General features: G+C 38.3%; 2 protein-coding genes across 3 annotated transcripts in view; one reads left to right on the top strand and one right to left on the bottom strand.

Moving 5' to 3' along the window:
• LOC145986463 (uncharacterized) overlaps positions 1-19,207 on the bottom strand; it is a 199,620-nt gene that overhangs the window by 5,794 nt on the left and 174,619 nt on the right. The gene's annotated exons all lie outside the window — the stretch shown is intronic.
• LOC145986465 (uncharacterized) overlaps positions 1-19,207 on the top strand; it is a 30,980-nt gene that overhangs the window by 3,494 nt on the left and 8,279 nt on the right. Inside the window, exon 2 of the mRNA XM_083120505.1 lies at positions 13,265-13,452. Within this exon, the coding sequence (XP_082976631.1) occupies positions 13,384-13,452 (69 nt within the window). The 5' untranslated portion in view covers positions 13,265-13,383. The remainder of the gene's footprint in view (positions 1-13,264; positions 13,453-19,207) is intronic.

Here is a 19,207-nt window from a genome sequence, read left to right on the forward strand (position 1 = left end):
TGTTCTCTCCTTCAACAGCTTTCCAACAGCTAAGATAATTCTTATTAAGCGTACCTCACCGCTGTTCTAGCTGGGTTCTCATTTTAACGGCAGTTGTTGACTGAATAAGGGTTGCACAACTCTCACTCTGCCACAGCCAGATGCGTAATCACTCACGCTGAACTGTTGTCAAACATGGCGCCGTTACCCCCAGTACTCCACGCGCCAGATCAAAACGGAAGTTACTTTGCGGAAAGCCCTCGTATATTTGAGGACTACAATTCCACACCTATAATACAAGCTGAGCACACATAAGGACAAGACACAACATAAAGACCCACACGTAGTTGTTCTTGATGTATAAATGGTAACTGTAAAGAGGGCAAAAATCTCGAAAACATATGTTCATGAATATTCATATTTACATTTGCATCTGACATTACAAAGCAAAACAATGAATTTTCAGCAGTAACACGGTTAAATTTCACACACCGCGTAAGGCATTTACTAGAAACTTACAGTTGCAACTTATACTTTTAATATACGCATCGATCCCTACACGCACACACACCAAATGCATTAGCAAGTAAAAGTATCTGGACTGCATGAGAATCAATTAATTCCTTTCCCGCGTCAAAGAAGCCGCTGTCCACATATTATTTGCCTTAATCAACGCGGTGTACCCACCGAACAAAGCGTTGAAAGAAGGACATTGATTTTTCTGTTGGAGAAAAGCTATTCAATATCCGACAGTGACAGACGGTTGCACATGAGCACGACGAGAGATATCCAGGCTACATAATTTTGTTTTTGGGGAGAATTACAAATGAGCAGGATTTTTATATTCAAAACCAGATTTTCACAACATTAAAATGCATACTTCTTTTAGATGAAAGAATTATGAAATGTAGCACATATCTGCTATGACCGTTCGGTGAGTGTGTCACACCGTGTATTTAAGTCATATTCAGTGAACGAATTGAAGTGAAAAGAAGGGGGGAGGGGCTGCATGGGATTTTCTCCTCTTATGTTCTATTTCATAAGCCCTATGTTCCTAAATTCGTTCGCAACCGGAGAGAGGAAGTTTCCTCCTCTTTAAGAGCTATCATCAATTTCCATTATCCATATATTGTATTTTCTTATAACTCATACAGGGTTTGCAGTATATGAAATTAGGCAAAGCGAGAATTGTACCTCTGACAGATCAAATATTATATGAAAACTTATAAACCTGGAACTACAAGTACTTTGAAAAAACAAAGATCGCTGATATAATTATTATAACGAAACAAATTCAACTGACTTACCGACATGTGAAAAAAAATAGTTCTGACGTTCCCTATACATTTCCTTCAAATCTAACGCGCGTATTGTTTTTACCTCCCCGTGCGTTTCACTTACAAACAACTAGCTACGAACTTCAAATTTATTCTGTGAAACGTTGCATGAACACTGTTTGACGATGGCGAGATTTTATCCTTTTTTGTAGGTAGAACTGCAGTCACGGTAAGTTGCAATTTACGACATGGACGCAGTGGAAAATTTTGAGTTTTCTTTTACGTAAAGAGAACGGAAACGCACATGCAAATCGATTTATACAAAGCCCGCAAAGAGGTTTCTGCAACTCATTTAGCCGATTTCAAATAATTCGGTTACTCTCAAGAAAGCGAATGTAATTCAATTGTTTATTGTTTATTGATTGATTTAGTTTATTTTACTTTGCATTTTGTGCCTCTTGGCTAATTTGCGAAGATGGGGATGAGTGATGAAAGGATGAAATTGATGAATGGACATTCACAAACAACCAAGCCCGACCGGGATTCGAAACCGGGACCCTTGGCGTCGCAGCGCGTTGTGCTAACCACTCGGCCACAGGGTCGGGCTAAAAAAATGAATGTAATTCAAGTTTCCACTTTATGGTGCCAGAGGACTCAGGGCCAGTTAATTTAAAGTTAGAACAAGTGCGACGACTGTCGCATCTTGTCACACACAAAGGAAAAGTAAAAACGTAGGATAAGACTTGTGAATTTACTTGCATATCAAATGAACACAAAACAATAATAGATTTGGGAAGCATATTACAACTCATACGCATTAAAAGACAGCATAGTGACACCTGTAACTAGAGTTTGATTGATTGATTGATTGATTTAGTTTATTTTACTTTGCGTTTTGTGCCTCTTGGCTAATTTGCGAAGATGGGGATGAGTGATGAAATGATGAAATTGATGAATGGACATTCACAAACAACCAAGCCCGACCGGGATTCGAACCCGGGATCCTTGGCGTCGCAGCGCGATGTGCTAACCACTCGGCCACAGGGTCGGGCACCTGTAACTAGAGAAACAAACAAATAAAGCTTTATGATTAGATGTTGAGGTCTGACGTATTATTGATGAGGACGAAGTGGATCAACTTCGGTCTTAAGGACATAGTTTTATATTGCCTTCTAATACCAGCGGCGTATACTCTGGGTCACCTAGGTAATCGGAGATGACCCGACTATAATTTTTAAAAAAAGTTGCTTTATTTCTTTGCAATATTCTTCCGAACCAATCTTTGATTCGCATATTTCTTTACTTCCAGCGCGCGAATGTTTTTCAAACGTTTGCCGCTGAATGTCCGAGAGGCTTTCAGCCACTTTCTCCAGCTGGTGGAATCTGGTGACGTCAGGGTGAGATTCCACCGTCTCCCTTTAAATCCCTTGACGGGAGGGGAAGGAAACACTGCTTCTCAGGCGCGGTTATTCCGTGGCAAGGGTAAGCTCCTTCTGGAGAGAGTCCATCGGTCGCACTCTCCACCCCAGAGCCTTTGCCGTTCCCTCGGCTGGCAGTGGCACCCTTTTCTGCCATTCTTCCCCGGTGGCCTTTGTATCGTAGGAGCTGTGTTGTATACGACAGGGAAATTTCTCAGGAAACAGAATTCTGGGTTCCCAAATTACGTACTGAAAAGGAAAGTAGAGAAAATACATCTGAAAGTGCGCGAGAAACAGGGAAATATGAACAACATTTGCGAACCAATTCTATGTTAATTCTCATTTTACATTTACTTCTGTCTTCCTGATATCTGCTATTTCAACAGATATTGTCATAGGAAAAGAAAGCTTTAATATTGAAGATGACGGTAATTAAATAAATTAAAATTTTAACTAGAAATTCAAGAAATTACACCGACCTCTGTGGCGGAGTGGTTGCCACAGCTCCCTACGACGTCAGAGCTCCAGGGTTCGAATACCGGGCTGGGCATGGGTGCTCTTTGTAAATGTCCCTTCATCAATTTCATATCATCACTCGTAGTGATTAGCCAAAAGTGGCAGAAAAGCGACGTCAAATAACAATTTAATAAATCGATTAATGAAGTAAGTAAACTATTTATATGCTTACTTTTATTCATTTTTGTATTTTAAAATGCGTGATTACTTTCTTTGTAGCCTTCAAAACCAGTGAGAGTATTTCTTTCACAGAAATGAATAATTTTTAAAAGGGAAAGCTATCAGAAATAAATTATATATATACGTACACATATATTAGGTAATTTAAGTTGCTTCTCCCCCCTCTCTAGATTAATAATGATCATAATGATAAAAGATGTTTGAATGTAAAATATATAAACAAAAAACGCAATGATTCCAACTTATAGAACCTCGCGCATCGCAGGGAAAATGAAGTCTGTGTCAAGCAGTAAGGAACCACAATAGAAGATTGGCGCAGGGAATTGAATGCGTGTTGTAGCGATTCGAGAATTTAATATTTGTTTAGCTGTTAGTGGTTTAGTATTCGTGCTAGTGCTGTGTTTAAAGTTAAAGGCAATGGATATAATATAATATTTTCGTAAAAAAACGAAATATGCTGACCAAGGCAGTAATTTATTTTATTAAAAACATAAACTAAACGTTACGTTTAGTTTATGTTTTTAATAAAATAAATTACTGCCTTGGTCAGCATATTTAGTTTTTCATAATCATGGAAACAAGGCTTAATGGTGTTATAATATTTTCGTGTGAAAATATTTGGAACGGGATCTTTTCCGGAGAAATTGCAAATAGTTAATGTAGGTAGGCCAGTACAATCTCTTGTACCACAGGTCTTGAACTCAAACTTCCGTGTATAAAAACAAAAATCAGGAATGCACGAGTAACTGGGTACTGGGGTAACTTGAATTTTACACTTCAATTAATATTGAGGGGTTTTATTTCACTACCGAATTCCTTTCATATTCTTTGTTACAGGTTTTTTCTTATAGATTTATTATATTATCTTGTTTTATTGTTTGAAATTCTAAACGTAGATTAACTGCAAGTGCAATCACAACAATTATTCGACAGTGGTCGCAACAATAAGGTAACATTTTTCATACATACATTCGTAAATCCTGTATGAATGTTGAGGTAAATTTGCAGGGAGACTTCAGGAGTGGGTGGATGAATCAAGTGTCTGAGATTACCCACTAGTTAAAACCAGCATACGCCACTGTCTAATACACATAAATATTCATTAATATTACATGTACTAGCAGACCAAACGAGACTTCTGCCATGCATACGAGCAATTATAAGCAAAATAATCTAAATATATTAAAAACCTATTGACTACCATGTAGTTCAAATGTGGACCCCCCAAATACGTCATCAAGCCCTACACATGCGTACTGGTACAACGTAATTGGCCTCCATTGTCAGCAAGTGGGAATGTTCAATTGGGTACCTGTGGCCCACCGATTGATTGATTGAGTTGCTTTATTTACTTCGCTTCTTGTTCCACTTTTTGCCTAATTTGCGAAGATGGGGATGAGTGATGACATGATGAAATTGATGAATGGACACTCACAAGCATCCATGCCCAGGCCGGGATTCGAACCCGGAACACCTGGCGTCGTAGCGTGATGTGCTAAAAACTCCACCACGGTTGTGGCCCGTTAAGAAAACTGCAATGGCCTCTGGGTAGAGGCAAAAACAGGTGTTATTAGCTCTGAAGAAAGCACTGCATTTATTTCAAGCTTTTCTTCGACAAAACAGTGTGGTATTTATGGTACAGTGTCTCTCAAAAGTTTTAGGACAACGACATTTTAAACTAGGCAACCCAATTTACACAAGCCGTTGGTGGGTTGCGTGCAGAGTTAGGCTCAATTTCAGGGTTGCCACATGCACAATAGATATTTATAAAACACGCGAAAGAAATATAAACAAGTATTATTGTATAAAATTATTAAAAATATCACTATTATATCGCAAATGACAAAATTCTTTCTGAAAGAAAAAAAATAGGTTTTCTAGTATTTCATCGCTGATGAGTCTACAGTAAGGAAAAGAGGTGAGAGGAAACGAAAGGTCACAAAGGAGAGGAGAAAGAGAAAGCGAAAGGAGAAGAGCAAAAGTAGAAGAGAGAAGAAGGATAGGATAGACGAGGAGAGGAGATGTAGTGAGGAGAATGGGAAAAGATTCGAGGAGAAATGAGGAAAAAGAACAAAGAAGAGAAAAGAGGAGGAAAACGAGAGGAGAGGAGAGGAGAGGAGGAGACGAGAAGAGGGAAGTGGAGAGTAGAGTAAAGGAGAGAAAAAGAGAAGAACGAAAAAAGAAAGAATAGTGCAGTGGAGTCGGAAATCTAAGACAGGAAAGGAGATAAGAGGAGTGGAGAAGAGTGGGATGGAGATAAGATGCGAGAAAAGTAGGGAAGGCGATATGAGATAAAAGCAGAACGGAAAGAGGGGAGAGAAGAAGGAGAAGGAACTGGAGAGAGGAGGTAGTTGCAGAAAATACCGTCTGAGCGTCAAGAATGGATGCATTGGTCAAATTATAGACATGAAACATTCAATAACATTTTGAAATGTATTGGAGATTATATTAGATAGGTGCGAAATGCCTTTCGGCTGACTTCAGAGCAAATTAAAATCTTCCATGTAAGATCTTTGATTTTACCTGCGATTACACCACTAAAAAAATGAACGTAATTTTTAATATTTATAACAATTATTCAATTTTTCTCCACTTCTCTGTTCGTTGAAATGGAGATTTTGTAATTCAATATTTCCCCTCCCCCATCGTTAATTCCAAACTGAATCATTCGGTTTCACACGGCGTGGACAATGAACACAATGGGATATGTCTAAAACTTACGAAAATTTTCTGCCAGCGGAAGGGTTTGAACCTACGACCATCAGATTGACAATCCTGAACGGTAACCACTACCCTACAACCTCTAGTTCCTTAAACCAGGTAGAAGAACAACTACACTACGCTTTTACCTTCGAATGAAACATTAATTTTTTTAAAGTATTCTGTGCCTCCAATATTGTAAATGTCGTTTGGTATACGTGTAGTTGAACTTTTACTTTAATTTTGATTTGCTTTCTTGTAGTATAACCGATATCTTCGAGATATAATTTTCGAAGTAATTAAAAACGAGAATATTGGTAGTTGTGAAAATGCGAGTTATTTCTTCTAACTTATTATTGTGATTAGACATTACTAATGGGAAATATCTAGAGGCTTGAATATTACAGGACGATGTTCTTTTCCTGTGATACACTAACAGACAAGATGATTGTTTACTGATGCAAGTCTTGTGTCCAGAACAGTCTTATGAAATGTATTTGCTGTTGCGTAAGATAACACGAAATAATTACACCGTTTGCGAACTACCAAATCTGTGCAACGTTATACGTAAACAGGCGGAAAATTTTATTCATAAAATCACTTCACATTTGACAGTGTTAGTCAAGAGAGACTCGTGGGACACTGTGTTAAGGTGCTGGACTAAATCCTTCTAATTTTTCTTCCTCGAAGAACAACAATTTCTAAGGAAGAGCAACAGTGATGATCTTTCTTATTTCTTTTAAATACTTACACTTTCCTTTAATTGGGTTAAAAATAAATAAGAATATTGCTTGCATTTCTGTCATTGACGTATAGACCAGAGAGAGAGACAGACAGACAGACAGACAGACAGATATTATGTGTATGGGACCGGTGACAACCCACCATCGTGAAGAAATTGGGGAGCTACGAGTGAGTAGCGTAACCCGGTCTCGGAAATCTCCTATGGGGCATGTTCCTGGGTAAACAAAAAATAATCGATCAGACAATTCGATTATCGAAGGCGATAAAATAACCTCCGGTTGACCAAGTTGCCAATATAAATAAATATAATACAGATTGTCTTCGAGCTTACATTGTTAAAAAAAGCGGATACACGTATCACTATCCCAATAATTATTCAATACGGTTTTTTGTTTGTCAGGAATTATCACTTAAACTATTGCATGTTGAGCTGGTGCCTACCTAGCCGCCTCTGATGAAATCTACCATTCTTCAGATTCTCTTTAAAATTCGACTCTGGTCACTTGTAACGTGCTGGGTGCAGACACTGTGCATCGAAGTACAGTGTTTTGAGATAAGAAGCGGCCTTGAATAGCGTGAGTGAGTCACTTTGATCGAGAGGAGCAAGCTAGACTACCAAGCTTGTCTGCCTTTGAAAACCAAGTCATTTTTTTTCACGGTTTCCGAACGCGATTGCTATTGTAGAATTATATATTCTCTCAAAAGAGCAAGAAAGGAAATTCGACCAATGTTCTCCCGTCGTTTAAAACCAAATATTATCTATTAAACGAAAAGTTCACGATTGCCAATAAACGGTTTAACCTATCTGAGCATAAGGTGAATGTAAATACTAAATTTAACAGAAAGGTTCTCCAAAATTTCTCTTCCACTGTCTACGTAAAGTCAGTACCCAGGGGAGGGGCCATGTGGGCCATGCTTACCCCTCGAACCCTAAAATATTTAACTGTGAACCTATAAATAAATAAATACGAAAATAACATCGTCGATTTTTGAAATGTGTAAAAATTTCAATCTGTTTCTTGCGCAAAAGTCTTCAAGCTGCAATATTGGGTGGTTTTAGTTTTATAATCATTGATGCAAGGCTACCAGACGTCCGATTCACCGATTTAGTCAGGACAGTGCGTTACTTTCCATCCCTGTCCCGACTTTTTCGAACTGCAATCGTGATGCGAAAATGTCTCTTTATTATCGTTTTTTTTTGTTAACTCAAAATTAGACATGTTCTTTATTGTATGAATAATTCTAAGTACGCAACATAGAATTATCATGACTTTTTAATGGCGTTCGCACTATTTGAACTATTTTGTAATATCTGTCTGTCTGTCTGTCTGTCTGTCTGTCTCTCTCTCTGGTCTATACGTCAATGACAGAAATGCAAGCAATATTCTTATTTATTTTTAACCCAATTAAAGGAAAGTGTAAGTATTTAAAAGAAATAAGAAAGATCATCACTGTTGCTCTTCCTTAGAAATTGTTGTTCTTCGAGGAAGAAAAATTAGAAGGATTTAGTCCAGCACCTTAACACAGTGTCCCACGAGTCTCTCTTGACTAACACTGTCAAATGTGAAGTGATTTTATGAATAAAATTTTCCGCCTGTTTACGTATAACGTTGCACAGATTTGGTAGTTCGCAAACGGTGTAATTATTTCGTGTTATCTTACGCAACAGCAAATACATTTCATAAGACTGTTCTGGACACAAGACTTGCATCAGTAAACAATCATCTTGTCTGTTAGTGTATCACAGGAAAAGAACATCGTCCTGTAATGTTCAAGCCTCTAGATATTTTCCATTAGTAATGTCTAATCACAATAATAAGTTAGAAGAAATAACTCGCATTTTCACAACTACCAATATTCTCGTTTTTAATTGCTTCGAAAATTATATCTCGAAGATATCGGTTATACTACAAGAAAGCAAATCAAAATTAAAGTAAAAGTTCAACTACACGTATACCAAACGACATTTACAATATTGGAGGCACAGAATACTTTAACAAAATTAATGTTTCATTCGAAGGTAAAAGCGTAGTGTAGTTGTTCTTCTACCTGGTTTAAGGAACTAGAGGTTGTAGGGTTTTGGTTACCGTTCAGGATTGTCAATCTGATGGTCGTAGGTTCAAACCCTTCCGCTGGCAGAAAATTTTCGTAAGTTTTAGACATATCCCATTGTGTTCATTGTCCACGCCGTGTGAAACCGAATGATTCAGTTTGGAATTAACGATGGGGGGAGGGGAAATATTGAATTACAAAATCTCCATTTCAACGAACAGAGAAGTGGAGAAAAATTGAATAATTGTTATAAATATTAAAAATTACGTTCATTTTTTTAGTGGTGTAATCGCAGGTAAAATCAAAGATCTTACATGGAAGATTTTAATTTGCTCTGAAGTCAGCCAAAAGGCATTTAGCACCGATCTAATATAATCTCCAATACATTTCAAAATGTTATTGAATGTTTCATGTCTATAATTTGACCAATGCATCCATTCTTGACGCTCAGACGGTATTTTCTGCAACTACCTCCTCTCTCCAGTTCCTTCTCCTTCTTCTCTCCCCTCTTTCCGTTCTGCTTTTATCTCATATCGCCTTCCCTACTTTTCTCGCATCTTATCTCCATCCCACTCTTCTCCACTCCTCTTATCTCCTTTCCTGTCTTAGATTTCCGACTCCACTGCACTATTCCTTCTTTTTTCGTTCTTCTCTTTTTCTCTCCTTTACTCTACTCTCCACTTCCCTCTTCTCGTCTCCTCCTCTCCTCTCGTTTTCCTCCTCTTTTCTCTTCTTTGTTCTTTTTCCTCATCTCTCCTCGAATCTTTTCCCATTCTCCTCACTACATCTCCTCTCCTCGTCTATCCTATCTTTCTTCTCTTTTCTACTTTTCCTCTTCTCCTTTCGCTTTCTCTTTCTCCTCTCCTTTGTGACCTTTCGTTTCCTCTCACCTCTTTCCCTTACTGTAGACTCATCAGCGATGAAATACTAGAAAACCTATTTTTTTTCTTTCAGAAAGAATTTTGTCATTTGCGATATAATAGTGATATTTTTAATAATTTTATACAATAATACTTGTTTATATTTCTTTCGCGTGTTTTATAAATATATATTGTGCATGTGGCAACCCTGAAATTGAGCCTAACTCTGCACGCAACCCACCAACGGCTTGTGTAAATTGGGTTGCCTAGTTTAAAATGTCGTTGTCCTAAAACTTTTGAGAGACACTGTACATGCACGGGATTGCACATCGCCTTTTCCTTCACTCAAAGACGAGTTGTAAAACTTTGTTCTTTATGTTTCATTTGATTATTGTTACTTAGCGCCGCATTTCCGATACTTTTGGCTAATCGCGACGATGATGATGAGTAATGATATGATGACATTTATAAAGGGATATTCACAAAGAACACCCATGCTCAAGCCTGGATTCGAACCTGGAGCCTCTGGCGTCGTAGCGCGCTGCTCTAACCACTCCGCCGCGGAGGTCGGCATGTTCTTTAATGTTATAATTCAATTCTCGTATACAAGAAAAAATCTTCAAAATGTTACGTGTCACAAACCTATTAAAATATATTTATATATTTTATAAAATTGAGACATGAACTAACTCACAACTTTATTCACAGTGTAAGTGCAAGAAAGTAGTACATATAATAATACATCGTCTCATGAGAACCCGAGGAACTTAACTCCAAAAATGATGTTTTCACTTTTGCTTAACGTATCTAATCTGAAGAGCTCTACTTGGAGTAAGATAGACATGTCTCTACTTCTAATTCTTAGCAGTAAGGTGAAGTCATCCTATAAGAGTCAGACATATTCAGGGTGCGAAATCCTGTGGGGGACGGGGGGGATTTACCCCCCACCAATTATCTTCGCCTCAAAAATCCCCCCACCAAAAATATCCTGGGGGGAGAGTTTTTGTTATAACAAACAAAAGATAAGCAATTACTTTTAATTTCAAATATGCTTTACAAAGAATAATATCGAAACACACACAAATTAGTGTAGTTGTGAGTATTAAATGTTTCTCTCTGAAGAGATCATTAACAAATCTACATCAATATGCACAATAAAAGTAAAACAAGAATGCAAGACAATAATAACTATGAAATCTAATTGATTTATATTAACATAAAGCACAAACTAAACAAAAACTTACACATAATAAAACTACTTGAACTATTTCATAATTTATTAACATTTTTAACCAGTTAGTAAAGAAATTAGCTTCTTTGCAATATCTGATATGTAGAGCCCGGAAGTTTGGCAAAATGCCTCTTTTTATCTACTGCATATATTGATAATTTTTTTCCGAATATACGTTTTTTATGTTGTTTCGAATGTTTTAGAATCCTTTTCATTTTGCCTATTTGGAACCCCACTGCCTATTTTTAATTATAATGCCTTTTTTTTGCCCTTTTCAATGAAATTTGACCATTTTTTTTTAAAAAAAATATGTAGGCATTTATTTTTCTTCCGTTTATTATGTGAATAATTTTCGCCTTATTTAAGTAATATTGAACTCACGCATGTTTCAACATTGCTGAAGGAGAAAAGTGTGAGAAAAAAGTATTTCATGATGAGTTCGGATATTGCCTTTCGGTTAACATTTCCTTGTGCATGATTGACTGCTGAAGTGGACAGGTTGATTTCGAACACAAAGAAGATATTTCTGAAATCTCCCTCTCGAACCCGAACATTTCAGGAAGTTGCGCCTGAGCTTAGTTTACCTCCGCAACCAGTCTTGACAAGATGGGGAACCTGGATATCAGCAGCTATATATTATGCTAACAACCTTGAAAAAATCAGTGAGGTGATCGATGCTCTTCCAGAAAATGAAGCGGCTTCAATTCGTGAAGTGAAAAACTCCTGTGCTATTCAGAACTGAAGAATGAACTGTCGTTTATTTTTGCACATTATGGTGCATTGCCAGAGACAATTACAAAGCTAGAAAAAAAGATGTGAGACTCTTATAGCATCCATGAAAATCTTCGAGGAATCTATGCAGCAGATGATGGAAGTGCCAGGAGAAAAGGGGTCAGCTGTTGCGGAAAAGTGCAAACGGGTAGTGAGTGCAAATAAGGACTTGAAACAATTGAAAACAATTTGTGATATTCTAAAAGGTGAAAATGCTGTTACCAAAATGAGTCCCGCTACATTAGCTTGTTTTCTGTATGCTCCAATAACTTCTGTAGAAGTAGAAAGATCATTTTCTATTATGAGAAGTATTCTCTCTGACAGACGACTATCAATGAATGTTGAGAACTTAAAAAACACCTTGTAGTTATGTGTAATCAAGACGGAGAAAAGTGAAATGCTCTTCCCAATGTAGATTTTAACATTTTACCAGAAATTATAGATAAAAGTAAGCGACTTCCAAATGTGCCTTTTTTTCGGTTTATTTTGCCTTTTTTTCATTTTTAATACCTATTTTCCACATTATAAATGCCTTTTTGCCTGCCTATTTTAACTAAAATAAATGCCTGAACTTCCGGGCTCTACTGATATGTATAAAAGTAACAAATTAATTTCCTTTATGTAATTAATAATAATAGTATTATAATTAATAATAATATATTTTAATTCAGTAATTTATTTTTACTTGAAGAACTTTCTCTCCCCCCACCAGTTTTTAATGATTTCGCACCCATATTTCCAAGAATACATTATTCCCCATCTCCTGTAAAGCTTGACGCCACTGAGACGCGGAGAAACGCGGCAACAGACGCGTTTCCGGCGTCTCAGTGGGCGATAACCTTTAAGATAACCGCAGACTTCTGGTACGGAAATTCCCGCTTCGGTTCCGCGCATTTCCTTGTAGTGGGTGTTACACCATTTGATTCCAATAGAAGCAGACAACAGAACGCTGTCGCGTTTCTCCGCGTCTCAGTGGGCGTCAAGCTTCAATTTTATAAGTTGGAGCTCACACGACAACATGGTCAAGAAAATGAACATGCATAAGGGCATTGCAATTGAACAGGAAATTCTGCGTGCTTAGGAGCCGCGGTAGTCTAGTCGGCTACGCGGGAGACCTGGGTTCGATTCCCGGTGTTGTGATCTAAGGTCGGAATTTTTCTGGCCATGTCCCCGCATAAAGCGGCTTCGAGGTTTACCCAGCCTCAAATCAATGGGTACCTGGGGGTAAAAGGTACCTCCAAAATGGTTGAGGTCGAGAATGTGTGGTGGGACCCTACTCCCACTTTACCTTTACTTTGGGTAATAGCACCGGCAAGGCAGTTTGGCAGTCAAGAACCATTCACGTGTACGGTTGAGCTAAACGTGATTGGGCCTACAGTTTAATGTGGGATGCGTTCTACCGAACTGTAATGAATCGATACCAAGTATCCTTGATTAGAGGGTGGCATCACTACGCCTCTAGAGAGTTCGGTGGGCGATCCACAATTGTGTAAGATTCGAATTATTGTTAGGAGTGTATGTATCTATCTCTTCCAGGGACAGGAGCTGTGGGTGGAACGCGCCCTAAGGAGCCCTTGGAGGCGACTGTGGCGCTATGGCTGGAGGTGGGGAATGTGGCGACGCTGGAGCAGGCACTTCTGGCAGGGTATGGGGACATGCTGCGAGGCCGAACGTCCCGTCTTCCACGTCTCAATGCCTTCCTCCGAAAAATACCGCATTACCAGGTTAGTTGCTGAAAGTGCAATCGTAGAAACAGTACAGTGTATTCCTACTATCTGTGCTTTGCCCGCTCCTACATGAATATCCATTTCCAGAGTTGGTTCTCAAGGATTTATTTTATTGTTCTTGTGTATAGTTTGCCTACGCAGTGGCTTCCACTTCACCACACACCCTATATGTATGAGGCTTGTCAGGAAAGTAAAGATACAAACGAAAAATAAGATATACAAGAAATGTATTGCAAGCAACTAAAGCTACACTGGATACACTGGTACAGAGACTATTTCTCCATTTAAGTGCCACCATTGTTCAAACGCGGAACAAGTTTTTGTAGCCTCGAATCGTACAAATCCGCCGCCTGCATCTTTTGCCAAGTTGTGACTTCTTCCCTGACCTCATCATCATTGTCGAAATGTTTTCCACCAAGATGTTTCTTTAGATACAGGACAGATGGTAATCGTTGGGTGCGAGGTCGGGGCTGTGTGGCGGATGTTCAAGGACGTCCCATTAAAAATGTGCAAGCAGATCAGATCCTTGGTGACATTCGCTGAACGGGGCAGGGTGTTGTCATGAATAAAGCGGATTCCACGTGACAACATGCCCCTCCGTTTGTTTTGAATTGAACCTCGAAGATGTTTCAAAGTCTGGCAGTTGGATTCAGGATTAATCGTTCTTCCAGGAGGCATGAATTCCACCAGTAGGATACCGTGGCGATCCCAGGAAACTGTTGCCATCAGCTTGCGGGTTGAAAATGAGGTTTTGAATTTTTTGGCTTTTGGAGAATGGGTATGGCGCCACTGCAGTGATTGCTGAGTGACTGCTGCTTGGATTCATGCGTATGGTGGAACGCCCATTTTTCATCACCTGTCGCTATGGAGTCCAAGCGTAGCGCGTAATAAAGTCCAGTGCGTATCCCAGTAGTTTGGTTTTGTGTTCGTCAGTCAATTTTTTGGGAACCAGCGTGCACACAACTTTCTCTATCCTAACCCACTCACAACTTCATGAATAGTGTTTCTTGGAACGTCAGGAAACATCACACACAATTCTCTTAATTGTCACCCGCCAGTTCGCACGAACCTCTGCTTCAATGCGATTGTGAATGTCGTCAGTGATCACGGACGGCCTCCCGCTCGTCTCTTCATGAATATCACACCGACCTTCTGCGAAGGTACGGCACCATTTCACCACATTTTGCCGATTCATTACGTTCCCGTACGCAGTCACAATTTCTGAATGTATCTCGGATGGACGCTTACCTTGTGCCTGGAAAAACCTGATCACGGCGCGCACTTCACACCTGGCGGGATTCGGTACTGCCGCCGATGCCATTTCCAACGCGAGTTCCTCGCACAAGACTCGGCGCAGAAATATGCGAAAAATTCTGCAAGGCAAAGTGACCGTATTTTACCGGATTATATTAGTTCAATGCAAGGTCCGATTCAATGTATTGACAGTGGTGACGATTAGGGATGGAGGCATGGGGAGCAGTTCCCGCCCCACCCATACACACTTTTTGTCCCCGCACCATTGTCTACCAGTGGATTTGACCCAAAATCATCTGTCCGAATTCCATTTTCAATATGATTCTTTCTAATTGCAGTCAGTAGAAAGTAAAATATCCTTGCCTCTCCCCCCACCCCTGCTCAGTTAAGACACCTAATCGCAGCCACTGTGTGCATACATTTTTAAACAACAAAACCAACATGTAGGTAACAAACGCCACGTGAACGAAACACTGCAGAAAACAATGTATAACGTTCTCACCAATATCATAATCGCGCTACGACGCCAGGTGTCCCTGATTCGAATCCCGGCCTGGGCATGGATGTTTGTGAGTGTCATTTATCAATTTCATCATTATATGATCACTCATTCCCATCTTCGCAAATTAGCCAAAAGTGGAACAAAAAGCGAAATGAAGTAGAGCAAATCAATCTATCAACCAATATCATATGAATTGGAACACGTAAATTTAGTTAAACACATGACTGCATAAAACTCAATATCTCCTCAACCTCTAACTTAGACTCAAAAACAAATAAAAAAAAAAATGCGAAACAAAAACCAATCTCTAGAGGAAATCATATGAATTTGGTTCAGTGACATGTTGGACATAAATTACATAGTTTCTTACAAATTTGCTGTTCGTTATATCAGAAACCAACATTTGCGCTAATTCTAAAAATTAAAGAAAATATTTGAATCTTTCTAATTCAATTAAGATTTATGGTAACTCTATCAAACAAAAAACATAATTTAGCAAATTTACCGTTCTTTCATTTTGGTTATCTTCACTTTTTGTGTACAATGCACCGTTTTCGAGATATTCATTTTTAAAAAATATTCAAGTTGAATTTTTGCCGCCATTTTCCTCAAACATTTGTATGGCGGATTTTCTCCAAACATTTGGATTGTGGCTTTTCCCCAAACATTTGTATGGTGGATTTTCCCCAAACATTTGTATGGCGGATTTTTAATACATTATTCACTATACCATTCCGCACAATCTGGAACAAAAGACATTTGTGTTGCAATTATTTCCGGATGAAACCGTATATTTCCTCTACTACAATCCTCGTCATATGGATCAAGGTTACTGCCAGTGTTGCCAACATTGGTACACATTTTCCCCCCTAACGTGCAAATGTGTTTGGATCTTTACTTTCCTGACAAGCCTCGTATTAATCTTTACAGACATTACTTCCTCGTTGTAATCAAATGGAAATACATTCATAAACCTTTCAAAAAATTAATGTTTTATCTCTTACTAAGAAAAGAATGGGTAATAATAAGAAGAGAAAAGGAAAAAGAACAAGTTTTGAAAGTAGACTTTGATTTTTAGGTGCCATTTGGCGACTAATTTAGGTGCCAAAATTTGATTCAGTGGAAAATAGTCTAATGTTGAAACTAATGCACACAAAAAAATAACCTATATAAATCCCGCGCTTGTTTGTTTTTCAGATTCGCCTTTTTTCATTTTACCTTAACAGCACATAAAAACTGGTTGATCTGCAGTGGTCAATTCAAGGCGAAATGGTAAGTCTCCTTTCGTCTTAAAACCGTAGAGAGGGAAATAATTCACGCAAACATATCCATCCATCTATTCGCACACACCTGTGAAATCACTTTGATAAGGTGCACTCCATGTGAAGTACCTCTGAACTTCAATTTTTACAATTAATTGCAATGCTGTAACTTTATCCTATTTTGTGAGAGAACAATCTAAAATTGTCATTGTATTAAAATGCAACTATTGCACATAATTAAGTTAGAAGGTATTTTAAATATTGCTCGTTTATTTTAACTTTCTGATTTACTTGTGTTTTGTATTGTGTCACACCCGTGACACGAAAAAACTATTGATTTCTCCTTTAAGTGTTACACTTCCCCTTCAACTCTACTACTGTAGAATATTCAAAGGTCATTTACCTTCTCTCCTTGTCTTAAATAATTTATTTTTTCATCATTTGATAATTCACAGAAATTAAAAAAAATTTCTTATTAAGTGAAGAGGCAGTGTTTCGTCTGTCTCACCCGTGACACAAAATTGTTCACTTATAGCTACAAATCTGAGAAAGTATTTTAAGGGTAGATATGTTTAATCAACAATGTTAAGTTTCATATTTCATTGCACACAAACTGTAAGAAAAAACGTTGCTAAACTATCAGCACAATAGTTACTATCAAAAATGTAGTTCGCGTGTCCCGACCGTGACAATGGAATGGCCAATAACGAAAAAGAAACGACAAATAACCATGTAGAAGGCTGACATTCAAAACGAAAAGGAATATCGACGAAGGATCATCCTAACATATTCAATTTCATTGAGCTCGTGAAACAAGAGCAAAGGACAATGAGATTTCCATGAATATGTTAGAAGCTGGAAATCAAGCTCCCCGTCAAAACTTGAAATGGAAGCGTCTGAACGAACCAGCCCGTGTTTTGAAAGAGAGACTTACCATGATATGCTTGTTGGATTACGTGGATGAAGTACCCTATTGTGTTCTTCTGTGAGATGTGTAACTTGTTGTAATTTATTGCGTTATATATGTGGGTGGATGTTTATGTGTTTTATATTTGCATTTGCGTGTCATTTACCAAATGTTTAGTATAAGTTTGTAACTGATTTGATAAGCCTGTATTATACGTATTTATGCGTGGGTTGGAAATTTAATAGTGGCAACTCTTTATTCTCAAATGATACAAAAGATGTACCTCTGTGAAACTTTTACAGGCCTTCGATGTAGTCACCAGCATTGTGTGCAACCGTTGCCAGCGCTGTGGAAGTCGTATTATTTCTGTAGCAGTCAGTGCCTGTTCAGTTCTGGAGGTAGGCCTACGTCGAGAATCACCAGAACTTTCACGTTAGTGGGGTTCTGACTACACAACTTTAGATCGCGAACTCCAAAGATACTCTATTCCTCTCGTCATTGCGCATGCGCCTAATGTTGGAAGGAAGAGTCCATATACCGGGAGGTACTGTACCTTAGGTATTAAACTAACATGTGGTATAAGTGAGAAGCAACAGTTCCGTTTCATGACGTATATACAGCAGTGTTGCCACTATTAAATTTCCCACGTATTTGATTCGTCTCTGGAATATCCCTCCCGTGTAGTATTTCCCTCTTTGCGGTTTTTAGGCGAAACGGGAAAAGACGAAAGGGGACTTCACAATTCACCTTAAATGGGCCACTGAAGATAAACCGGTTTCTGTGTTCTGAAGGCATAAGGCGAAATGGGAAAAGGCTAAACGGGCATAGATCCGGGGTTGGAATACAGCATAAAGCCTTCTTCGTCACTGTTCTCTCATGCGTTTAATCTGATTGTCGGACGTTCCTACTATTGCTATTAATGCAATATAACTAAAAGACAATATCATAAAATAGAAATGTTAATGAAATCACTAGCTTTATATGTATGTGTCATAAACAAATATCCCATTTTATGCACAATGAAGATGCTTATTTTTCATCATATTTAGTAACATAATAATCATGTAGAAGCGAAAAGTGAGCTAGGCACCAAGCTAAAAATAGCAGTCGCATTACGGTGTGCGAGTTGAGTATAAATGACAGATATAATTACATGGAATTTAAAAAAAAAATGAATTACACGAACTTGTCATGACAAAGTAAGCTCAATGTTTGTCACTTTAAGTACAGCATGGCATGATTTTTATCTTATCTTATAGTGACATTCGTTATACAAGTATAAGTACCATCGACAAATTCAGAGATATTTCTCGACTTTGGGAAACGAACGAAAAGGTGCTTTGGTTTCTGACGGACAGAAAGGAAGTTGGCTTTAACTCTCTTCTTTGAGAGAAGAAAAACACACACACATAAATATGTTATCATATATTCGCAGTGGTTACATGACCATGAATTTAGATTTTGATGAGGCAGTTGATCTTGGGTAAAAGCCGTTTTTAAATATACTATATCATTTTACTTCGCTAGACTTGTCCAACTTTTGTTTTGTTTATTGCTGATTCGCGTGTGTACGTTCGTATTAAGTGGCGGGGGTTAAATACCGTAAGCAGTGACACGCCCAGAATCAATCTGTGTTATGTTTAAGTAAGTTTATCAAAGTACGGTCACCGGCAATAAAAATGAGACACCTAGATCGTGAAATACATGCTTCCCTGCTTGGAGCTAGGTGTGTTGCCTAAATACTAGGCAATAGCCAAACTTCCTATTGAAAAGTTTCTATTGAAGTTGGCTTATCGCCAGAGAGTTAGGCAACACACGCAATGCAGG

This window comes from Lepisma saccharinum, chromosome 4, assembly GCF_977018435.1.
Source record: "Lepisma saccharinum chromosome 4, izLepSacc3.1, whole genome shotgun sequence".
In the NCBI taxonomy this organism is placed as follows: domain Eukaryota; kingdom Metazoa; phylum Arthropoda; class Insecta; order Zygentoma; family Lepismatidae; genus Lepisma; species Lepisma saccharinum.